The following is a 21,177-nucleotide window of genomic DNA, read 5'->3' on the forward strand; positions in this document are numbered from 1 at the left end:
GAAACACTGCTTTCAACTTCATCTATTCTCCACTTTCAATCTTAATGTAAATCAAAATGCTCTAAAAAGTTTATATCACATATCAACTATGACCGATCTACAACTCAGTTCCGTAATCCAAGGCTGATATTTTAGAAAATCGATGGTAAACATGTTGTACTGATAGGAACTATAAGACATTCTAAAGCATCCCTTCTTACCGATGAGGGAAGTTTCTTCTTTACAGAGACGTGTTAGTTAATAAATATAAAAGGACTGATAAAAATGTTACATGACCAATTTGCAACCTCCAAAGCAATAAATGATTCAGATAAAGCACATCAGTGGATGCTAACAGCATTAGATGAAAGGATATTCGCATTAGCGCCCCCACCCAAAATCATTTCATAGTTTAGTTCTACTTGTTAAAGGTAAACACGTACTTTAAAACTGGGAAACCAGACACGTATCACCATCCTAATTAAGTGATCAAACTTAGTAGCGCTCATAGTGGGACAATCATAATGTACCTCCTGGTATAACATACCTAGTACCTCATACCACCTATCAAGTTATTCCAGACAAAAATACACAACCTGTTTCTAATCAGGTCTTTGGAACCAATTTATAGCTTTCAAAAACACAAAGGATAGAGTAAAAGATAAATGATACAATAAAAAAAAAAATTAGACAAACCCAGAACATGGGGTTTTGTTCAAGAGAATTGGCTTAGTCTCTTTAAAAAGTTAATATCGTGGGGGAAAAAAAAAGTTAACATCATTAAAATAAACAAACTAACAAGGTCAGGGAATTGGTCCAGATTTTAAAATATCACAGAGATATAACCATTAAATGCTATGAGTATATTTTGACTTCTTTTTGGGAAAAAATAAAACAAGAAATACTAAAGGCAAAACATTCTAAAAGCAATTTAAGGACAAATAGGGAAAATCTGAACATGAATTGGATATTAGACAGGATAGGAAAATAGTTAATTTTCCTAATAATAATGGCATGTATTATAAAAATTTCCTTATCATTATAGATATATGAGGAAGTATTTAGACCTGAAATGTTCTACTGTCTGAAACTTGCTTTCAAATAGTAGAGCAAAAATGCACATATCCACAAAAAAGGGAAAATGTTTTCTTTAAAAAAGTAGGGATGAGGAAGAGACTCTTGGCACTCATAAATTTAATATTTATGACCATTTGACAATGATCCCCAAATGGCTACACCTAAAAGTCATACAATTCTGTCCAGGGGTGAACTGGAGTCACGGAAGGTGCCAGGCTGTTGTTCAAGAGCCCAGCCAAGGGCTAGGATCCTGGCCTCTCCGTGTGGCATCCGTAAGATACATCACCTCCAAGTGAGACGTACCCCTTCAGTGAAGCTGGAAACGTGGAATGAGCATATGTACAGGAACACGGCTTTCAAAGGAAATGAGATTCCTAAAGGACACACAGCCTTTTGATATCGGTCTCCACCACAATAAGAGTAACTTGAAAACCTGCTATTACAGGTTGATGAGGACCAGTGACCATTTGTCAAAGAACAATACAATGAGAGTGTAATCCTCATGTTTACAGACTGCTTTTTACCTGCATTCTCTGTAGAACAACTCTAACAGTCCCCATTTTACAGACACAGCGTCCATGGGCCCTGGCAGCTTACACAAGGTGACAGAACTAAAGTTTATACCCAGTTCCCTGACTCCTGATTCTCTGCTTTTTGCGGATTTATTATCAGAATACAGCCAATGGGTAGCCTGCATGGAAGGCCCTGTTAGAAGCAGCTGGTGAGGTGGAAAGAGTGGGCCACGCTCAAGGGGTCAGGCCCTGGGGTCAGACTGGTTCTCTTTGAACCCCCACCTAACCACATACAAGCTGGGTGACATCGAGCAAGTTACTTACTCCCTCTGACTCAGTTTTCTCAAGCTGTCTAATGGCAGAGACAATAATGCCTACCTCATAGGATTTTTGTGAAAATAAGAAAAATAATACATTTAAAGTGCTTAGGAAAGTGCTTGATACACGGAAAATCTTCAATTAATGGTACTGTCGTTACTACGACTACCAGGTAGGGAATCAGAAAACATGTTTTCTAGGCCAATCTCTACCACTAACTAGCTGACTCTGTGGTTTTCTCTGAGTCATATTCCCTGAGTCTCTGGTTCCTCATTTATGAAAATGGCAAGGAATGGGGGCAGGGGGTGATAGATTATTTCTGCTCTCTTTTAGCTATAAAGTCTATGAGTTTGTGTCATTAGTCTACAACCAAGACCATGATTAACAGCATACATTAAGGAGATAATGTGACTTACTGTCATCTGATGGAATCAAAGAATTCTATGCAACACACTGAGCGTTTATAATAGCTCTTTATGTCTGATACACAATAGACTTATTTAAAAAGTAAATGTATTTTTCAGTATTACAAATCCTTTGCATCACATTCACAATAAAAGTAATTTAGCCTAAATACGATTGATCATGGTGATTCACATTTAATGCTCTAAAAGCTTTGTCATGTCACCCAACCTAAAAACTGAATCTGGATAACAGAGGATTTGGTATCTACATGAAGTCAGTGTAGTAGCCAGAACTCTAAGATGGACCCATGATTATGTTACTTTATACAGCAAAATGGACTTTGCAGATGTAATTAAGGTTACTAATCAGTTGATCTAAAGATAGGGAGATTAGGGGCGCCTGAGTGGCTCAGTCGGTTAAGCATCCGACTTCCGCTCAGGTCATGATCTTGCAGTCTGTGAGTTCGAGCCCTGCGTCGGGCTCTGTGCTGACAGTTCGGAGCCTGGAGCCTGCTTCCGATTCTGTGCCTCCCTCTTCTCTCTGCCCCTCCCCAGTTCACACTCTGTCTCTGTCTCTCTCAAAAATAAATAAACATTAAAAAGAATTAAAAAAAAAAGACAGGGAAATTATCTGAGTAGGCCTAACACACCCACATGAACCTTTTAAAAGCAGAGTGCTTTCTTTGGCTAATTCCAGAAGAGTCAGTGAGGGATCTGAAACACGAAGGATTCAGTGCACCTTGTTTGATTCAAGATGGAGGGGATCGTGTGGAAAGAACCTGCGAGCAGCCTCTAGCTGCTGTGAGGCAGCAAGAACACGGAGACCTCAGCCTACAACTGCGAGGAACTGGATTTGGCCAACAACTTGAATGTCTCCGAAAGCAGTTTTCCCCCAGAGCCTCCAGACAATAACTCAGCACAGCCAACACCTGACTTCAGCCATGTGATATCCTTTTTTTTTTTTAATTTTTTTTTTAACATTTATTTATTTTTGAGACAAAGAGAGACAGAGCATGAATGGGGGAGGGTCAGAGAGAGGGAGACACAGAATCTGAAGCAGGCTCCAGACTCTGAGCTGTCAGCACAGAGCCCCACGCGGGGCTCGAACTCATGGACCGCGAGATCATGACCTGAGCCGAAGTCAGAAGCTCAACCGACTGAGCCACCCAGGCGCCCCAGCCATGTGATATCCTAAGCAGAAAACCCAGCCATGTCATCCCAGATGTGTGGCTTACAGAACTAATGAACTGACAAATGAACTACTTAATTAATGAATTAACTAATTAATTAACTAATACATGAGTGTTGTGTTAAGCTGTTAAATTTGCGAAAACTGTTAGGCAGCAATAGGTGATTTTTTAGATACGTTTTCTTCTAACTGGCAAGCTCTATAAAAATTACCTATTGTGACCATAGGAGTGGACCAACTGAAATTATGCATAGGAACTCAACAGCCATGATTAAAAGATGTTTTTAAAGGTATACATATGTGTGTGTGTATATACACATTACATACATATACATATATACATATAAGATATGTGCCTATGTTTGGATGTTTAAAAATACTCAGATAGTAGGGGCGCCTGGGTGGCTCAGTCAGGTAAGCGTCCGACTTCGGCTCAGGTCATGATCTCACGGTCCGGGAGTTCAAACCCCGCGTCGGGCTCTGTGCTGACAGCTCAGAGCCTGGAGCCTGCCTCGGATTCTGTGTCTTCCTCTCTCTCTGACCCTCCCCCGTTCATGCTCTGTCTCTCTCTGTCTCAAAAATAAATAAATATTAAAAAAAAATTAAAAAAAAAAACTCAGATAGCAAACTATAGGACTAAGGCCCAGATTATATTGGGGTGGAGCCCTTAAAACCACTCTGGTAGGTATTTTGAACCATAGTGCATTTGCAGAAGATGCCTGCAGGTAAAAACCAAGTTCTTGAATTGCCAAACATCACAGGCAGAAAGCCGAACACAGGAGGTGTCCCTGTTATTTTGTTCTGCTTAGTCTGATGACTCATTCACTTGGCACCCTGTGTATTCAAAGAAAGCCACTTGATTAAATAAACAACAAAGGGTCAGTTTCCCCTAATAATATCTGAAAACCCTTTGAGTGACTAAAGGTCCCCCCTGCTACTGATTTGGGAACTTTCCTAAGCCCCCAGATGAGGCTCAAAATGAAACGCCGAACTTAGTCTTATGGGGGCTTCTTTCCAAATCTTGTGTCCACAGAACCCATTCCTGCTTCCTAGCCCTTGGAAGGTCTCGTCTCCTGTTTGCAGGCAGGGTTACTGTAGAGTCAGGATTCTCCTGACAATCAGTGTGGGAAGCGATTTACGGAAACAGGTGGGAGAGGTTGGTAGATTCTAAAAGCTGACTTCAATTTTAGTTTTGGCCACAATTTATGTGCGTTGAGTTAATAAGGCACTGATTTTGCATTTTATTAAACATTACCATTTCCCAGAGTGAGTATAATTTAGGGAAGCCATTTGCATCACATTCAGAGAATATAAAAATGCATTAAAAATCAGAATTTCTAAAATTATCGATTCATAGAATTTCAGAAGCTGTCTCAGGAATCCAGTGTACCTTTGTGGTTTATGTACCCCTTTATTGTAGCGATAAGAAAATGGAGGTCCAGAGCGGCTAGTTTCCCTTTAGAAGATTTTCAAATGGAACTTGATTCCATCTAACCTCTCCAACTCCTCCAACTTTCAAGTTTAAGAATTAACTCCAGCACTCCCTCCCACCTCTATGGTGGCCCCTGTGGACATAACTTCCCATCTGCAGATTATATATCAAGACATGAAGGAGGTAGATTTATTTACCTGTTTGACCTGCAGGACTTCCAATTCTGGGATACTCACGAGTAATACTATAATTGCATATAAAAGCTGTGTATTTATGTTTGTCAGGGCTTCTTACTATAATACATGCAATTCAAACCTCTGAAAATCTCAACAAAACAGGCGCAAATATCTGATCATTTCTTCTGAGCTAAACCAGGATCTGCATCAACAATCAAAATAATAGAAATTAACAGAAAGTAGCAGTTGATTTCTAAGATTGCTTCAGAGTTTGCCACAAATCCTTTTGTTCCAAAAGCTTTTTCGTAACTATCACGACAGTTGTGGAGTCAATAGCTACAATACAGTGAGCGACAAACAGGAGTCACAATTACGATAGACATTAGGTCTGTTTGAATATATTCACCTTTCCCCCCCCCCCCCCCCCCCCCGAAGTTAGGTATGGTCATGTGACTTGCTGAGCCCAGTGAGATGTGGGCAAAACTGGCCCTTGTAACTTCAGGGCAGAAGCTTCAACAGCTGAAGCGAGAGTCACCATGTCCCCCCTCTTCTATGTGGAAGCAGATAGCAACAGGCACCTCCACTGACCTGGGTCCCTGAGCACAGCCACAAGTATGGCACTCAATGGACATCAGAAGGAGTGAGACATGAATTCTTTGAGTTAAGCCACTGATAATTCTGAGTCATTTGTTATCACAGCATAACCTAACTAATTCTAGGAGATACACACACACTAGCCATAACACAGTATTCCATTCTCTTGAAACTAATGGGTTCTAAGTTTTGTAATTTTTTCCTTTTTTCAGCATCATTTAAATATTTATCACTTTGAATACAGTCCTCTTAATTAAAACTCTGCATTTGGTATTTTTTTTTATAACTGCTTTCATCGCTTTTATCTTATTAGTATGCCGAAAGAAATTTTAATCATTGTTCTTAAACTTCAGATTCATATTTTAAAAACATTAATACAATTTTTAATAAACTTCTAATTTTAGAATAGCTTTAGATTTATAGGAAAATTGGTACAATGGTACAGAAAATTCCAGTATACTCTACACCTATTTTTCCCTATTATTAACATCTTACATGACTATGGTACATTTGTCATAATTAATGAACTAATACTGATACATAGCTACTGACTAAAATCTATGCTTTACTGAGATCTCCTTGGTTTTTAATCTAAATTTTTTTTCTAATCCATGTCACATTATATTTTGTCATCGTATGTCCTTAGTCTCCTCATAGAGACAGATTTTTGATGTCTCTAATTTCTGACATCCTTTTTCATCTATAACTCGTCTTAGTTTGCTCTTTACATGTGAAATTAATATGCAGTACTAGAATTCACCATAGTATAAATATACTATTAATGAAACCACTTATTTTTTTTTTTAATTTTTTTTTTCAACGTTTATTTATTTTTGGGACAGAGAGAGACACAGCATGAACGGGGGAGGGGCAGAGATAGAGGGAGACACAGAATCGGAAACAGGCTCCAGGATCTGAGCCATCAGCCCAGAGCCTGACGCGGGGCTCGAACTCACGGACCGCGAGATCGTGACCTGGCTGAAGTGGGACGCTTAACCGACTGCGCCACCCAGGCGCCCCTGAAACCACTTATTTTTATTAAAAAAACAATGAATAAGTTGAAAATGCTCATCTATAGAAAAATAGAAAAATATTTCATGCCATAAGTAAATAATAAGTGTATGAAAATTATCAATACTAAATTAATTTATACCATATGGCATAATGTAAAGGGACTAAGTTACATACATATTTTTAAATAGTTTATTTAAAAAGCTCAGCTGTCTTTCAGATAAGAATTAAATTTAAATCAGTATTCCCAGGGTGCCCAGGTGGCTCAGTCAGTTAAGTGTCTGACTTCAGCTCAGGTCATGATCTCACGGTTGGTGAGTTCGAGCCTCGTATCAGGCTCTGTGCTGACACAGCTCAAAGCCTGGAGCCTGCTTTGGATTCTGTGTCTCCCTCTCTCTCTGCCCCTCCCCTGCTGGTTCTCTCTCTCTCTCTCTCAAAAATAAATAAAAACATTTTAAAAAAATTAAAAAAAATTACTATTCCTGATGTAATGATTCAGGCAAGGATCAGTACTGGATGTTAGAATCATTTGATGAGGGACACCCGACTGGCTTAGTCAGTTAAGCATCCAACTTGGCTCAGATCACGATCTCACAGTCTGTGAGTTCGAGCCTGGCATTGGGCTCTATGCTGACAGCCCAGAGCCTGGAGCCTGCTTCAGATTCTGTGTGTGTGTGTGTGTCGCTCTCTGACCCTCCCTTACACTTTGTCTCTCTCTCTCTCTCTAAAAGAAATAAACATTTAAAAAATAAATAAGTAAAATCATTTGATAAAGGTTTTGGGGAAATAGGATATTCACATGGCACCAAAGTATTACCTCAGAGATTATTTAGTAATTATAAAGGGAAAGACATCTCCTCCTCCCTAGAAGGAAAGTGGCAGTCATCTCTAAACCAAGTGATCAAAATGAGCATACCTAAGAGTGAGAAAACTTATTATGTGTCTACTGATGGATGTATAAAGTTTATATCACCTGTGACATTTATTTATTTTATTTTATTAAAAAATTTTTTTAAAGTTTTTATTTACTTATTTTGAGAGAGAGAGAGAGAGAGAGAGAAAGAGTGAGAGCATGAGTGGGGGGTGCAGAGAGAGAGGGAGAGGGAGAGAATCCCAAGCAGGTTCTGCACTGTCAGTGCGGAGCCCCCTGTGGGGCTCAAACTCATGAACTGTGAGATCATGACCTGAGCCAAAACCAAGAGTCGAGTGCTTAACTGACTTGAGCCTGAGCCACCCAGGCGCCCCCTCACTTGTGACATTTAAACCGAAACTAACCATGTCTCTAGATCTAATGTCCAGTTAACAGGGAAGACAGGGAATAGAGATAACAATCAAACAAATCCAGATTGTTAGATATTCTATAAGACAACTTTGTCTGGATTCTTCAATAGTTAGTATCATGGAAAAAAAAAAAAAAAAACAACAACAGGTAAAAGTACTGTTTAAGATTCTACCTAACAATCAAATGCAATGAATGAGCCTTGACTAGATCCTGCATTGAGGAAAAAATATAACAAAAAGCCATAAAATGCAATTTGGGGATAACTGAAAAAACTGCATTAGGAAGAGACATTAGATGATAGAGATTTTTTGTTAATTTTATTGTTTATGTAGTTTTTTTAAATTAGGAGATACAGGCTTATCTTATCTTGCTTTCAAATACTCAGCAAAAATGCATACTGTGTGTGCATGAGAGAGAGAGAAAGGGAAGCAGGGAAGAGACCGGAAGACAAAGTCAAAGAAAAATTGGTCAATCATTCACTTTACTACGCTCTTTTTGAATGTTTAAAATATTTCACAATAAAAGTTGGGAAAAATTCAATTACTAAATTCATATCAAAGGAAGGAAAGAAAGAGCTATTGTGTCTTGACTTACTTGTATGTGAAGATGTTTGGATATAAAATCTACCTGCTTCTAGTCCTCATAAGAGTGTTACCTGGTGGTTATTATCACTACCATTTTCTTTTTGAGGAAACTGCCTAAGTTACACAGCTAGCAAGTGACACATGTTACACTTGAACCCAAACCCTAGCAATGTCAAAGCCTATGCATATTTCTCAAAGCAGCCTGCCTTCCATCTTATTTAGTATTTTGGACACTAATTTCTGATTCCACAGTAACCAGTGACTTGAAACCTCATCTCATGTTCTCACTGCATGTCCAAATAAACTTAAAATAAACTGTTTTATGAACATTGTTGAGATTCAGACCAATTCATGCTTTGTTGTTTTATTATGAAAAATGGGAAAATGTTAATTTATTGCTAAATTCAGACTTCATGAACGTGATGGCAAAAAAACCAACAAAACAAAACAAAAAAAACAAAAAAACAAAAAAAGAAAAAGAAAAAAACAAAAACCCAACAACAGACTCTTAGCTATAGAGAACACACTGATGGTTACCAGAGGGGAGGTGGGTGGGGGTGATGGGGATTAAAGAGTACACTTAGGATGAGCATTGAGTCATGCATAGAACTGTTGGATCACTACATTGTGCACTTGAAACTAATATAACACTCACTCTGTGCTAACCATACTGGAATCAAAATTAAGAACTTTAAAAAATTACCATAAAGATGAAAAAAAAGTATATTTATGATAAAATTCAAACAAATGTGTCAGAAATAGCTATTCCTTATTATATACATTTGCATTTCTATCTCTCAACATGTCACTTTGGATCTATCCATAGCAAAAAGTGGAGATTTCATCAAATGATGCCACAGCAAATAGTATTAAATATAGAGTGAAAAATTATGGATTTGTGAAGTTAAAAAGGACCTTGACTCTTTTGTGTCTTGATCCTCATCTGTAAAACAAAGGGGCTATTATGAGAACAAAAAACTGCAGACCAATATCTCCCAGGAAAACAGACTCAAAACCTTCAACAAAATATTAGCAAGTCAAATGATGAAGTCGGATTTATCTCAGTTATGCAATGCTGGTTCAGTATTCACAAATTATTTAATGTTATATATCACATAAACAAGTTAGAAAAGAAAAAGTCCATGATCATATCAGTAGACCCAGAAAAGCATCTGACAAAATCCAACATGTATTCATGATAAAAACTCAGTAATCTAGGAATAGAGAAGAGCTTTCTCGAGTTGATAAAAAAGCTCTTTAAAAAATTTAAAGCCAACAACAAATTTAATAGTGAGAAACTCAAAGCTCTCCTACCAAGATTCAATACAAGGCAAGTATGTTCTTTCTCTAACTCCTTTTCAACAGCATACTGGAAATTCTAACTAATGCAATAAGACCACAAAAAAAAAAAAAAAAAAAAAAAAAAAAAAAAAAAAAAAGAAAGAAAGAAAGAAAGAAAAAAGAAAGAAATACAAATTATACAGATTGAGAAGGAATAAAACCGTTTTTGCTCACAGATAGTATAATGTTTATGCAGAAAATCTGAAAAAAGATATAAAAACTCCTAGACTAATAAATAATTATAGCAAAGTTGTAAAACACAAGGTTAATATACAAAAGTCAGTTTCTTTCCTATATCCCAGCAATGACTAAACAGAATTTGAAATAAAAAAAACAATATCATGTATGTTAGCATATAAAAAAAATAATGTTAGGTATAATATGAAGAAAACTACAAAACTCTGATGAATTATATCAAAGAACTAAATAAATGGAAAGATATTCCATGTTTGTGGATATGAAAGCTTAATATTGTTGAGATGTTAGTTCTTCTCAAATTGGTATACAGATACAATGCAATCCCAATCAAAGTGCCAGCAAGTTATTTTGTAGATGCTGACAAACTGATTCTTAAGTTTATTATGGAGAGGCAAAAGACCCAGAAAGGTCAATACAATATTGAAAACAAAGAATAAAGTTGGAGGCTGACACCATCAAATTTCAAGACTACAGAAATCAAGACAATATTGTATTGGTGGAAGAATAGATAAGTAGATCAATGAAATAGAACACGGCCCAGAAATAGGCCCGAGAAGTGATGAATAAAGATCTGATACTATAATCTATGTGACAGTTTCGAAAATTATAAAATGCCATACAAATCTTTTTTTGAAAACTGGAATAATGTGAAATCATTCTAAACTTGCAGTAAGAAAATTATGTATAAATAAGTGGGGTCTTGCCATTCTAAAGCTGAGAGAGACTGCTGGCCAAAATGGATTAAGGCGTTGCCTTCCCACACAAACCCATTGTTTTCAGACGACATCAAGGTAGATGCCATTAAACTTGAGAGCAAAGGAAGTGGGCAGAGCACAGAGGCTACAAACTAAAAGAACAGAATCTTAAGGCTTAAAATCTTTGTCAAATGAGGTGTTTGGTTAAAGTTACTCATACTTGAAACTGACTGGAATTAAACAGACTGTACAGCTATTGAACTTTTGAAAAACTAAGCCCAGTTGGAAAAGTCTGTTCAACTCTTTAAAAAAAAAACAAAAAACAAAACTTTTTTAATGTTTATTTATTTTTGACAGAGAGAGAGAGAGAGAGAGAGAGAGAGAGAGAGCATGAGCGGGGGAGGGGCAGAGACAGAAAGGGAGACACAGAATCTGAAACAGGCTCCAGGCTCTGAGCTGTCAGCACAGAGCCCGACGCAAGGCTCGAACTCACGGACCGCAAGATCATGACCTGAGCTGAAGTTGGACGCTCAACCGACTGAGCCACCCAGGCGCCCCAAGTCTGTTCAACTCTTAAGGTAACTACTGAGTTTCCCAATGTGCACTAGCAAGAAGCAGGCAATGAATACTATACGGCCTCCTTTTCAATGCAAATCTTTGTGGTCAATGAAGAATAAAGACAAAGAAATACTTTTCCAGAAAACAGAACCAAGGTTGTCAGATAAATAAACCAAGGAACGTATTGTACTGTCAATCTTTGCCATTCCTTCCAAGTGGGATTTGATCACTCTTGTGGACAATTCATTGCTTTGTATTTCCTATTCTCTCTTCTATATGAGAATTTTGATTTTCATTATCCTGTTGCTACCCTACCGTTTAAATTGAATGTATTGTAAACAGATGACTTACCTTTAGGTTTACAGGTCACTATAACATGAAAAGCCCCATCTGGATATAAGGAAGACAGCTACACATCATTCAAACATCCTAGATTTCAATTTGCATGCAGTAAATGAATGGCATTTTAAGGTTGTCTTTCTAGGGAGAGACCAACTATGATCTGTATGGAAAATAAGAGTGTGCATGGATATTTGGGTAGCCAAATCTATAGAAAAAGTTAAAAGTAAGAGAGCCATAGTCTTTATCTCAGCCTTCTTTCATAGATTTTTCCCCCTTTTCCTATTTGCTTATGGTTATCAAGCAAAGAGGAGAATAACCCAATAGCAAACTAGTATTTAAAAATATTAAAAATAGGTAATTAGGCTAAGTTTAAGGGGTTTTCCCCTGGTAATTATTTTATATTACTAAGTCGATATTTCTTAATGGTTTGGGTCACTAGCACTTGAACCCTTTTCCTATGTATGAGAAAAAAAGCCCCATCCTTCAATTGTAGATGCTAAAGTTTGGGGGTGTCATTTTTCCAGCCTGCCTGGCAGATAGGGCATGAACAATGACTGAGGTTCTGCTACTGAGGATTAGACACTACTACCCCAAACTTTGAATCTGAAGCTAGAGAAGCAAAGAAGCTGAGACACCACAGGCTGCCATTCTAATGAGGATGCTGGCCGCAATACAGAATTTCCAGGAAGGTCCTATAACAGTACGTAGTGATTCAACATCGAAGGTTGACAATAGTGTAAGCTGTGTTATCTGCGCCAAGCAGTGGTGTTAGTTCGCTAGGATTAGTTCCGCGGTATGTTTTGGGACAACGTTCCCAACCTCTGGCACAGGATCTCCAATCTTCCTAAAGATTCTGTGACCTATCCAATATCCTTTAGCAAATATCTTTTCCACCTAAATTGCTAGAATTGGTTTCTGTTGATTACAACTAGGCACCCTAAATGAAGCATACTACATATACATGGTTCATTTATAGTTTATAGTAAAAAAAAATATGTGCCTAGTTTATATGGAGCTAAGTATACCCAACTTCTAGGTGTAGCACAAAGAACACATGACTTTGAAGCATTCTTGTACCTGCAAGATTGGAAACAGTTATTTAAGCAATTTGGTCCCTTCCAGCTCTAATTGCTTCTTTCCATTTCATAATATGAACACAGAAATCAATCAGATACTTATTCCTTTATTCACTCACTACATATTTGCTAAGTACTTACTTGGTGTAAGGCACTGTGGAAGATAAATATATGTAACACTTGATCACATAATTCCTTATATAATTTTACAATTTAGTAGGTGAGCTAAGATAGTAAATAAATAATGACAATCCAAGGCAATATATTCTAAGTGCTATATGAGTGCTATTATGTACTGGGAGCCGTACCGTCCAATATAACAACATAACTTCGTGTGAATGATAGAAACATTCGATAATTCTGCACTGTCCAGTAAGGTAGTCATTAGTCATGTGTAGCTACTGAGCGCTCCAAATGTGGCTAATGTGACTCTGGAAATAATTTACAATTTAATTTGGTTTTAATCTATTTCAATTTAAAAAGCCACATGACTAGTGCTTTCTGTATTGGACAGCACAGATCTAGTTCAGAAAAAGGTTAACACATTTTGATATGGGATCAGAAGAGAATAATAACCATGACAATGCAGTGCACAACCCCTCTCTAAGGTGAGTGTTATTATGCACAGTTCACATAAAAATGAGGAAACTAAAGCTCAAGGAAATTAAGTACCTTGCTTAGTTCACACAACTAGGAAAAGGTGGAGTTAATACTCCAAACCCAGGTCTATGCCCATTCACCTTTTCCTCTGCCTACAGAAGCTTAAACAGATTCTGAAGACTTCATAGACAAGATATGAGTTGAGCTTTGAAAGACAACTGGATATCATGCAGATACAGTGGTAGAACAAGAATAGAAAGAAAGGCATGAACAAAAACTTGGAGGCAAAGAGCAAGAAGGCTTAGTTTTACTGAATTACTGGATTCCCAAAAGGCCTTAGAAGCCAGGGAAGCTATGCTGTATATAAGAACAGGATTGTTAAAGATTTTGAGTGTCAGGCTAAAGGCACTATTTAGTAGGAGATAGGAATCTACTGAAGCTTTTGGAGGAAGAGCAGTGTCAAGATCAAGGTCATATGTAAGAGAACTGATTCAGGGGCAATGAAGTTGGACTGCAGTGGGGAGACCCAGAAGGTAGAGAGCAGGTTGGGAGACTCTCAGGAGATTTTAACGGGGAGCAAACGTGGTCCTAAACTATCAAGGTGACAATAAGAATGGGAAGGAAGAAAGCAGTTCCCTGACAGAAGTTGCCAACTGGTGAAACACATTTGGTCAACAGGTTATGTTTTGTTTGGCCCAAATAATGTTTATATTTTTTCATTTAGGTGCCAACATTGTAAAAGTTAAAGATTTTAAGTAAGCATCCAGATTTATAGCTTTTCTCTTAGGGAAAAAAGAAAAGTTTGCCAACCCTGGGCTGATACTCAATTTGGCATCAATGAACTGAACAGAGCGTTCACCATTTCTTTTTGGATGGGTAAGCTTTCTCCAGCTTCTCAGAGTCCTTGCTTTTCCCATTTGTATTACATCTGGCCTGCCTCACTGATGTAGGTTACTGCCTGGCCCATGATTCAGACAAGAGTAAGAGAACAGCTGATCACTGAAATAGCTAAAATAAACAGTCTTTTCATTTAGTTTCATCTTAAGAAATGATCCTTCAAAACTTAAACTGGTACTATCATTTCTATGTTAGCTTTTTTCTTCAATTGTTCAAATAATATACATACATAGCATTAGGTAAATCCCACCCCCCTCCATCAAACACTGTTACAGTAGAGTTAGAGATAGGAACAACTGTATAGAATGATCTTGTCTGATCATTAATAAGGGCCTACTTAAAGAGCAACAGAGTATTTACATGAAACCATAGTCTTTGGCAGCAAATGGGATGTCATCATTACCACCTTCTAGTGGGTTTCTTTCGTAAGTCATTATACACAAGATGTCTCCCTAGGCAAGCTCGTCCCCATTGCTAGTTCTGAATTTAGTGGGCTCACTGCAGGATGAAAGAAAATTGGGGTTAAACTTGACTTTTGTATTAAAGTTTTAAGTTACTCTAAAGATACTGTTTGGACACTTACCAGTAAAAAATTCTGAATCTCAGACAAATAGGTAATATTTAATAAGTATTCTGAATGAAACTGTTCTTTCATTTATTTCTTTAATTGCAAAATCTTTTACTTCACCGTATCTGCCTAGAATGTAAACCTAATATAAAAATGTTGTGCTATCAGGGTGCCTGGATGGCTCAGTTGGTTGAGCATCCGACTTCGGCTCAGGTCATGATCTCGCAGTTCGTGAGTTCAAGCCCTGTGTCGGGCTCTGTGCTGACAGCTCAGAGCCTGGAGCCTGCTTCGGATTCTGTGACTCCCTCCCTCTGCCCCTTCCCTGTTCATGCTCTGTCTCTCTCTGTCTCTCGAAAATGAATAAATGTTAAAAAAAAATTTTAAAAATGTTGTGCTACTGTTGAATATGATATGGACTCATTTATGAAATGATGTATTATATATAATCAATCATAATCTAGAAAAAACAGTATCTCCTAAGAAAAGATACATATTTAGACTAAAACTGACTATCCACATCCTGCCCCAATATTGGGCATTGTCAAGATGTGCAAAAACTATGATCACCAAATTTTAAAAAGTCTAGATCACATATTAAATTTAAAAACAATATTAGGGGTCCTGGGTGGCTCAGTCAGTTAAGCGTCAGACTCTAGATTTCTGCTCAGGTCATGATCTCATGGTTCGTGAGTTTGAGCCTGGCATCGGGCTCTGCGCTGATAGCACGAAGCCTGCATGGGATTCTCTCTCCCCCTCTCTCTCTGCTCCTCTCTTGCTCTCGGCTCTCTCTCTCTCTCTCTCAACATAAATAAGTAAACTTAAAAAAAAAAGAATTAAGTGTATCATTTTGCCATATACAAAGATTAGACTAAGAAAGTATTTTTTATACTCTTCCTATTTGTTGCACGGTCTCTTAAAGAATGAGGGTGAATTAAATAGGTATTACTATTAGTCCCTTTAGTTCCTTTTAAATTAATTCCTCACAGCTTCATTATCATATGCAAAAAAACTTTTCTCAGTTTTTCTGGTAAAAACTATTCCTGTTTCTTGGATGGTTTTCCTATAATTTAATTTTCAAGCTAGTGGCATGTAAAAGAAATTAAATGAACTAATTAATTCAGTTACTAGCACTAAGTTGATAGAATCTCTTCCATATGATTGCCAAAGCCAGATTTTAACTGAAGAAGGCAGGCCATAAAATCAAGCAAATCAAATTCATCACATATGACACGTACATAACTGAACAAGAATCACTAGCCCTGAACCAGAGGTAACATTAAATAGCCTCTGAGAGGGGCGCCTGGGTGGCGCAGTCGGTTGAGCGTCCGACTTCAGCCAGGTCACGATCTCGCGGTCCGTGAGTTCGAGCCCCGCATCAGGCTCTGGGCTGATGGCTCAGAGCCTGGAGCCTGTTTCCGATTCTGTGTCTCCCTCTCTCTCTGCCCGTCCCCCATTCATGCTCTGTCTCTCTCTGTCCCAAAAATAAATAAACGTTGAAAAAAAAAATTAAAAAAAAAATAAATAAATAGCCTCTGAGAAACCAGGATCTACCAAGTGTTAGAAAATGTGCCATGTTCTTCCGTTATAAGACCATAATCATTTGCCCTTGAATCCATGGGTGGCAAGTTGTGGGGAAGCCTGTCCTACTAAGAATGGTAACTTTTCCTTGAAATGATTCCTTCTTTCTTAGAATTACATGTAATGGTTAAAAACTCTACATCCAATAATATTCCACGTGGGGACTCCATGTCAAGGCCAAGTAGTTTACACAGTGAAGTTAATATTTATCTCATAGGGTTCAGTGATAAAATAAATAATCATAATTCATAAACTGTTAAGTAACAAGTTAGGGACTATTATTATTAATTTTACTTAAAAAACAAAAGCTGCTCAGAGGACTGGAGTCTTGGGAATATCTCCAGGGACAAGGAAGCAAAAACAAAACAAAAAAACCCAAAAACACATAAAAAAGAATTGCGAGCATACAAAAGTGATGCTACAAAGACCAATCAAGAATCTTATTTTGTTTATAGGAATGACCCTTTCATCCTCAAGGAAGTCGGCGCCATTGAAATGTATAATCCGTGGCCAAGTTGTTTAACGTCTCTAAATCTCAGCATTCACATGCGTAAAATGTTGAAAATAATGACTTCCTTGCGGAATTGTCATGAAATCAAAGGAATGTGGCACGTAAAATGTGTTCTATTATTATTATTGGTAACTGTTATTATCGTACTGTACCTGGTCGTCAACTCCGCAGCACATTACTAGGAAATGTAGTGTAATCATGAAGAAACAACACACAGAGTAGTTAGGATTATAAATTCCAGAGCCAGATTATGGATTTAGACCCTAGCTCTGACACTTCCTAGCTGTGGGCTCTCAGCAAATGGTTTTCACAGGTGCACCCAGCAGGCGAGAGACTGAGAGCTGTCACCGATGCTCAAATCCATGTTCTGCTCTCACTTTCTCAGGATGCCTTTCTCTCTTAAATTAGATTTTCTTATAATCTCTTACTGCACTCTGTATTTCGCCATCCTAACATTGGTCACAGTTACAATTCCATAGTTGTTCCTATGAATTTCTACTTCCATTAGACTGTAAGCTCTACAAGGGTGGGGAACATATACAGTCATTCAGGGACTACCATAGCTAACACATCAAATAGCCTCACTAAATATTTTTGAATGAAGGAATGAATACAAACAACGTGGTCTCTCAAAATAAACTTCCTGGTACTTCATGTGCAGAATGGTAATGTCTGGATGTGCACTATAAGAATGAAGTGAGAATATCGAACTGGAGTGGAGAGTACATTTGAGATTAGTTATTTACACTGTATCTGATCCGAAAAGATCAAAAAGAAAAAAAAAAGACTAACTTTAAAATCAGACTAAAATCACCTTCATCAGTCAAATTAGTTAGCAGACTACTGATCTCTAGACAAGTTGTTCTCAACTGGTGTGAAAATCATCTGTTGTGGTGCATTTACTTTCCTTTATAAATTAGAATAGATCTCATAGTTATGACTATATTCCCGAGTAAGCTTATGAGAGTATGTTACCCATATGAACTTCACGTATCCCTTGTGGGTGTCTCAATAGAAAAAGAAAATGTGGGGAACACTGCTGTAGGGCAGTGATTTTGAACTTTTGCAACTCTGCAGGGTATGTTGAAACACCCTAAAAAAAACCTCAGGACTTTCAAGGATGGTAGAAATACTGCAAAATCAAAGAGGAAGGTTAGGATTTCTTTTCTTGGCTGTATCAATGATCGTAGCCCAGTGGAAAGACCTCTCATTTATGGGGAGTGCTTCCTCTCTAGTTACCTGTAGAGAACTATATGCTTAATTTTAAAAACAATGGCTGCCTTTTGAAAGATTTTGTCTTGGCAACTCAATAAGCCGTATTATAGGACAGAGATCTATTTCAATTTCCCATGTGTAGATGTAAGATTCCCCTTTGGGACAGTCAATATAACCCAAGATTAAATACATGTACTTTCAGTTCTGAAAATTTTCATGTTTATATAAGCTCTTCTTGTCTTTTCAGGATGGTATTTTGTAAACTCAACAATTCTAGTTATAACTTAGGGAAGAATAATGGTAGTTTATCTGAAGCAAACTCAAGACTGAAGATTTGGTGTAAAAATTAAAAGTTGAGAAATGAGCCTATAATTAAATTATTATATTTACATATGTATTTTCAGGTACACCTTGGTTTGAGTTCTAGCTTCACCCCTTGCTAGGTATGTGACTGTTGCCAAGTATATGAAAATAATAGTCTGGTATAGCCCAGAGTTGGGTGCACAGATTGTATTGTGGACGGCTTGGGTTCAGACGCAACTCTACTGCCTTGGGCAAGTTTCTAAACTTCTCTCTGCCTCAGTTTCCTCTTTGTGAAATAGGGATAATAAAAATACTGCCTCATAAAGCTGTTGTGGGCCTAAAAGAATAAATACAGTTAAGTTGTTTGAACAGTGCCTGGCTCATAATAAATACTGAAAGTTTCAGCTACAATCATGATCATTCATTTATCCAGTGTGAGTTTCTAATTTCTTGACTTGTTTACATTTCCTGAGACTTTAAACATTTACTTGTAGAAAACAAGTGAAATGTAAATGTACAAATAAAAACAGCAGGGGCACCTGGGTGGCTCAGTCGGTTAAGCTTCCGACTTTGGCTCAGGTCATGATCTCACGGTCTGGTCCGGTCCATGAGTTTGAGCCCCACCTCGGGCTCTGTGCTGACAGCTCAGAGCCTGGAGCCTGCTTCAGATTCTGTGTCTCCCTCTCTCTCTGCCACTCCCCCATTCACGCTCTGTCTCTCTCTCTCTCAAAAAATGAATAAATGTTAAAAAAAATTTTTTACAAAACAAAAACAGCAAAGGATTAGTATGAAAATTAAAAGTTGTGTTTATATAGGGAAGCACCCTATTAAAACTCTATTGATCTATATAGCAAACTGATATTGCAACAATAAGCTAGAGGAAATCTGGATAGCTCTATCTAGTGAATTCTTTTGAAGACCACTTTCCAGACATTGTTCATCCTCCCAGATTCCACCTCCCTGCCCCTCCACTGGGAAAAATAGGGGGGGAAAATCTATTTCTACCTCTTCTTCCAACAGGTTGTTAGTTTCCTCTAAATCAGGACTCAGTGCAGACATCCCAATAAGAGATCACTGACTGTCACAGAATAAAAGCAAAATAAATCCTATTACCTACAATAATAGAGTTAACATGATTATGATACCTAACCTACTCTGGATATGCGTGTAAAGTCAAACACGGTTTGCAACTAGCATAACAATAAATTAATAAACAGTATTTCAGATGTTGGGATGCCATTATTTAGCAGTCCATTCGGACTGTGAGTTACAAATTATATATATTTCTGTTAGTTGTTAAATCTTATAGGAAAGTTCTTCATGAAGAAAACCTATGTTGTGTTATTTAAAACCTTAGGAAGGTCTTGAAACCATTTGGTGAAGAGTTTAAAACAATGAGTCCCCTCCCGCATTTTTCTCTTTAGCTTAATTATAATTGCATCCCTTTACACCAGAGATAGACAACCCGTGGTCACATTGACAGTACTGTGGCCTGTGAACAAAGTTCTCAGTGTCCAAGAGTACAAACCCGCCTTTAGTACGGTCAACCTTGGACCTGTCCATTGTATCACCCTTCCCCTCATCCGGATCTTGAGTTTACACAAGCTGAGATCCCGGTTTCAAAGTTGCGCTGCTGCCTCTCCTTTTAATTTTTACAGACTTCTGTCCTCGAGGCCAAATGCTAATACCGAGACTGCGGGAGTAAACAGAAACCAGAGCGGGGTGCACGGCCGCTGCCTTGCCTCCCACCAGACTACATCCTCGCTGAACTCGCAAGCACTTGATCATGAACTTCACTAGGAAAGCCGTTTCTCAGGTCAGCGCCCCTGGAGCTCTCGGAATAACCAACAGACGGAACTTGGCGGCTCGGCCGGCGCGCCCGGGGGTCGCTCGCCCGCGCGCAGTCCCCGAGAGCCGAGCGGGACAGGGACCCTGCCACCGGGGGCTCTCCCTCCCCTGCGAACCGTCCACCCACCGAGGAGCGAGGGGTGAACGGGCAGAAACGCCAACCACAGACGGCCTCACCTCCTTCCTCCTCCTCCAGGGAGTTCATGCAGGGAAAGTAGCCGGCCAGTGCCTCGAAGGAGGCGGAGAGGCTGCTGCGGCTCTGGGAGCGCTGCATGGAGCGCCCCGCGGCGCCGGCGCCCCCCAAGCCCTGCCGGCCCATCTTGGACGAAGACCCGCTCTTCCCGCGGTACAAGATACGAGGCGTCTTGGCGGCTGGGGCGCGGCGACCGCGGCGCTTCGGGGGCCGGGACGGTGCGGCGGGACCCTGGGGGTCTGGCCCCGGCCTCCCCGACCCGGTCCGGACCAGACGCGGCTTTCCCGGCTGCCGAGCCCTCCACTTTGCTGGGGGGCCGGCCGGGAGGAGGGGATCGAGGCAGTGGCGGGCGGAGACGGGGCTGCTCGGGGCGAAAGTCCGAGGTCTCGCCGGGAGGGAGCTGAGGATCCCGGAGGCTGTGGCTGCCTGAGTCTCGCCGCCCTCCCCTCGCCGGGAGATGCTGCTGATGCTGTGGTCCCCGCCAATCAGCAGCCGCAGGGGGGAGGCGGCGGCGGCGGCGGCGGGCTGGTGGCTCCAGAGCGCGCGCCTCTGCTTCTGGGCAACTCCGAGACCCAGAGCGGCCCCTGCTACCCGCTCCTCTTTCCCCCGCGTGCTTAAGGCCAGACGGTGGTGTTAATTACGTGCACTGCGTTAGGCATCGCAGATGGCTAATACATCAGGCAAATTAGTGGTACT

At 39.3% G+C, this 21,177-nt stretch overlaps 1 protein-coding gene across 50 annotated transcripts in view; it reads right to left on the minus strand.

Moving 5' to 3' along the window:
- The window catches only part of RIMS2 (regulating synaptic membrane exocytosis 2), a 612,588-nt gene that overhangs the window by 12,216 nt on the left and 579,195 nt on the right, over positions 1-21,177 (minus strand). Inside the window, exon 1 of one of the 50 annotated variants that reach the window (XM_045453983.1) lies at positions 20,466-20,712. The exons of the other annotated variants lie outside the window; for them this stretch is intronic. Coding sequence (XP_045309939.1) covers positions 20,466-20,607 — 142 coding nt within the window. The 5' untranslated portion in view covers positions 20,608-20,712. Of the gene's footprint in view, positions 1-20,465; positions 20,713-21,177 lie in introns of those variants that run through there. 50 annotated transcript variants of the gene reach the window in all.

This window comes from Leopardus geoffroyi, chromosome C3, assembly GCF_018350155.1.
Source record: "Leopardus geoffroyi isolate Oge1 chromosome C3, O.geoffroyi_Oge1_pat1.0, whole genome shotgun sequence".
Lineage (NCBI taxonomy): Eukaryota > Metazoa > Chordata > Mammalia > Carnivora > Felidae > Leopardus > Leopardus geoffroyi.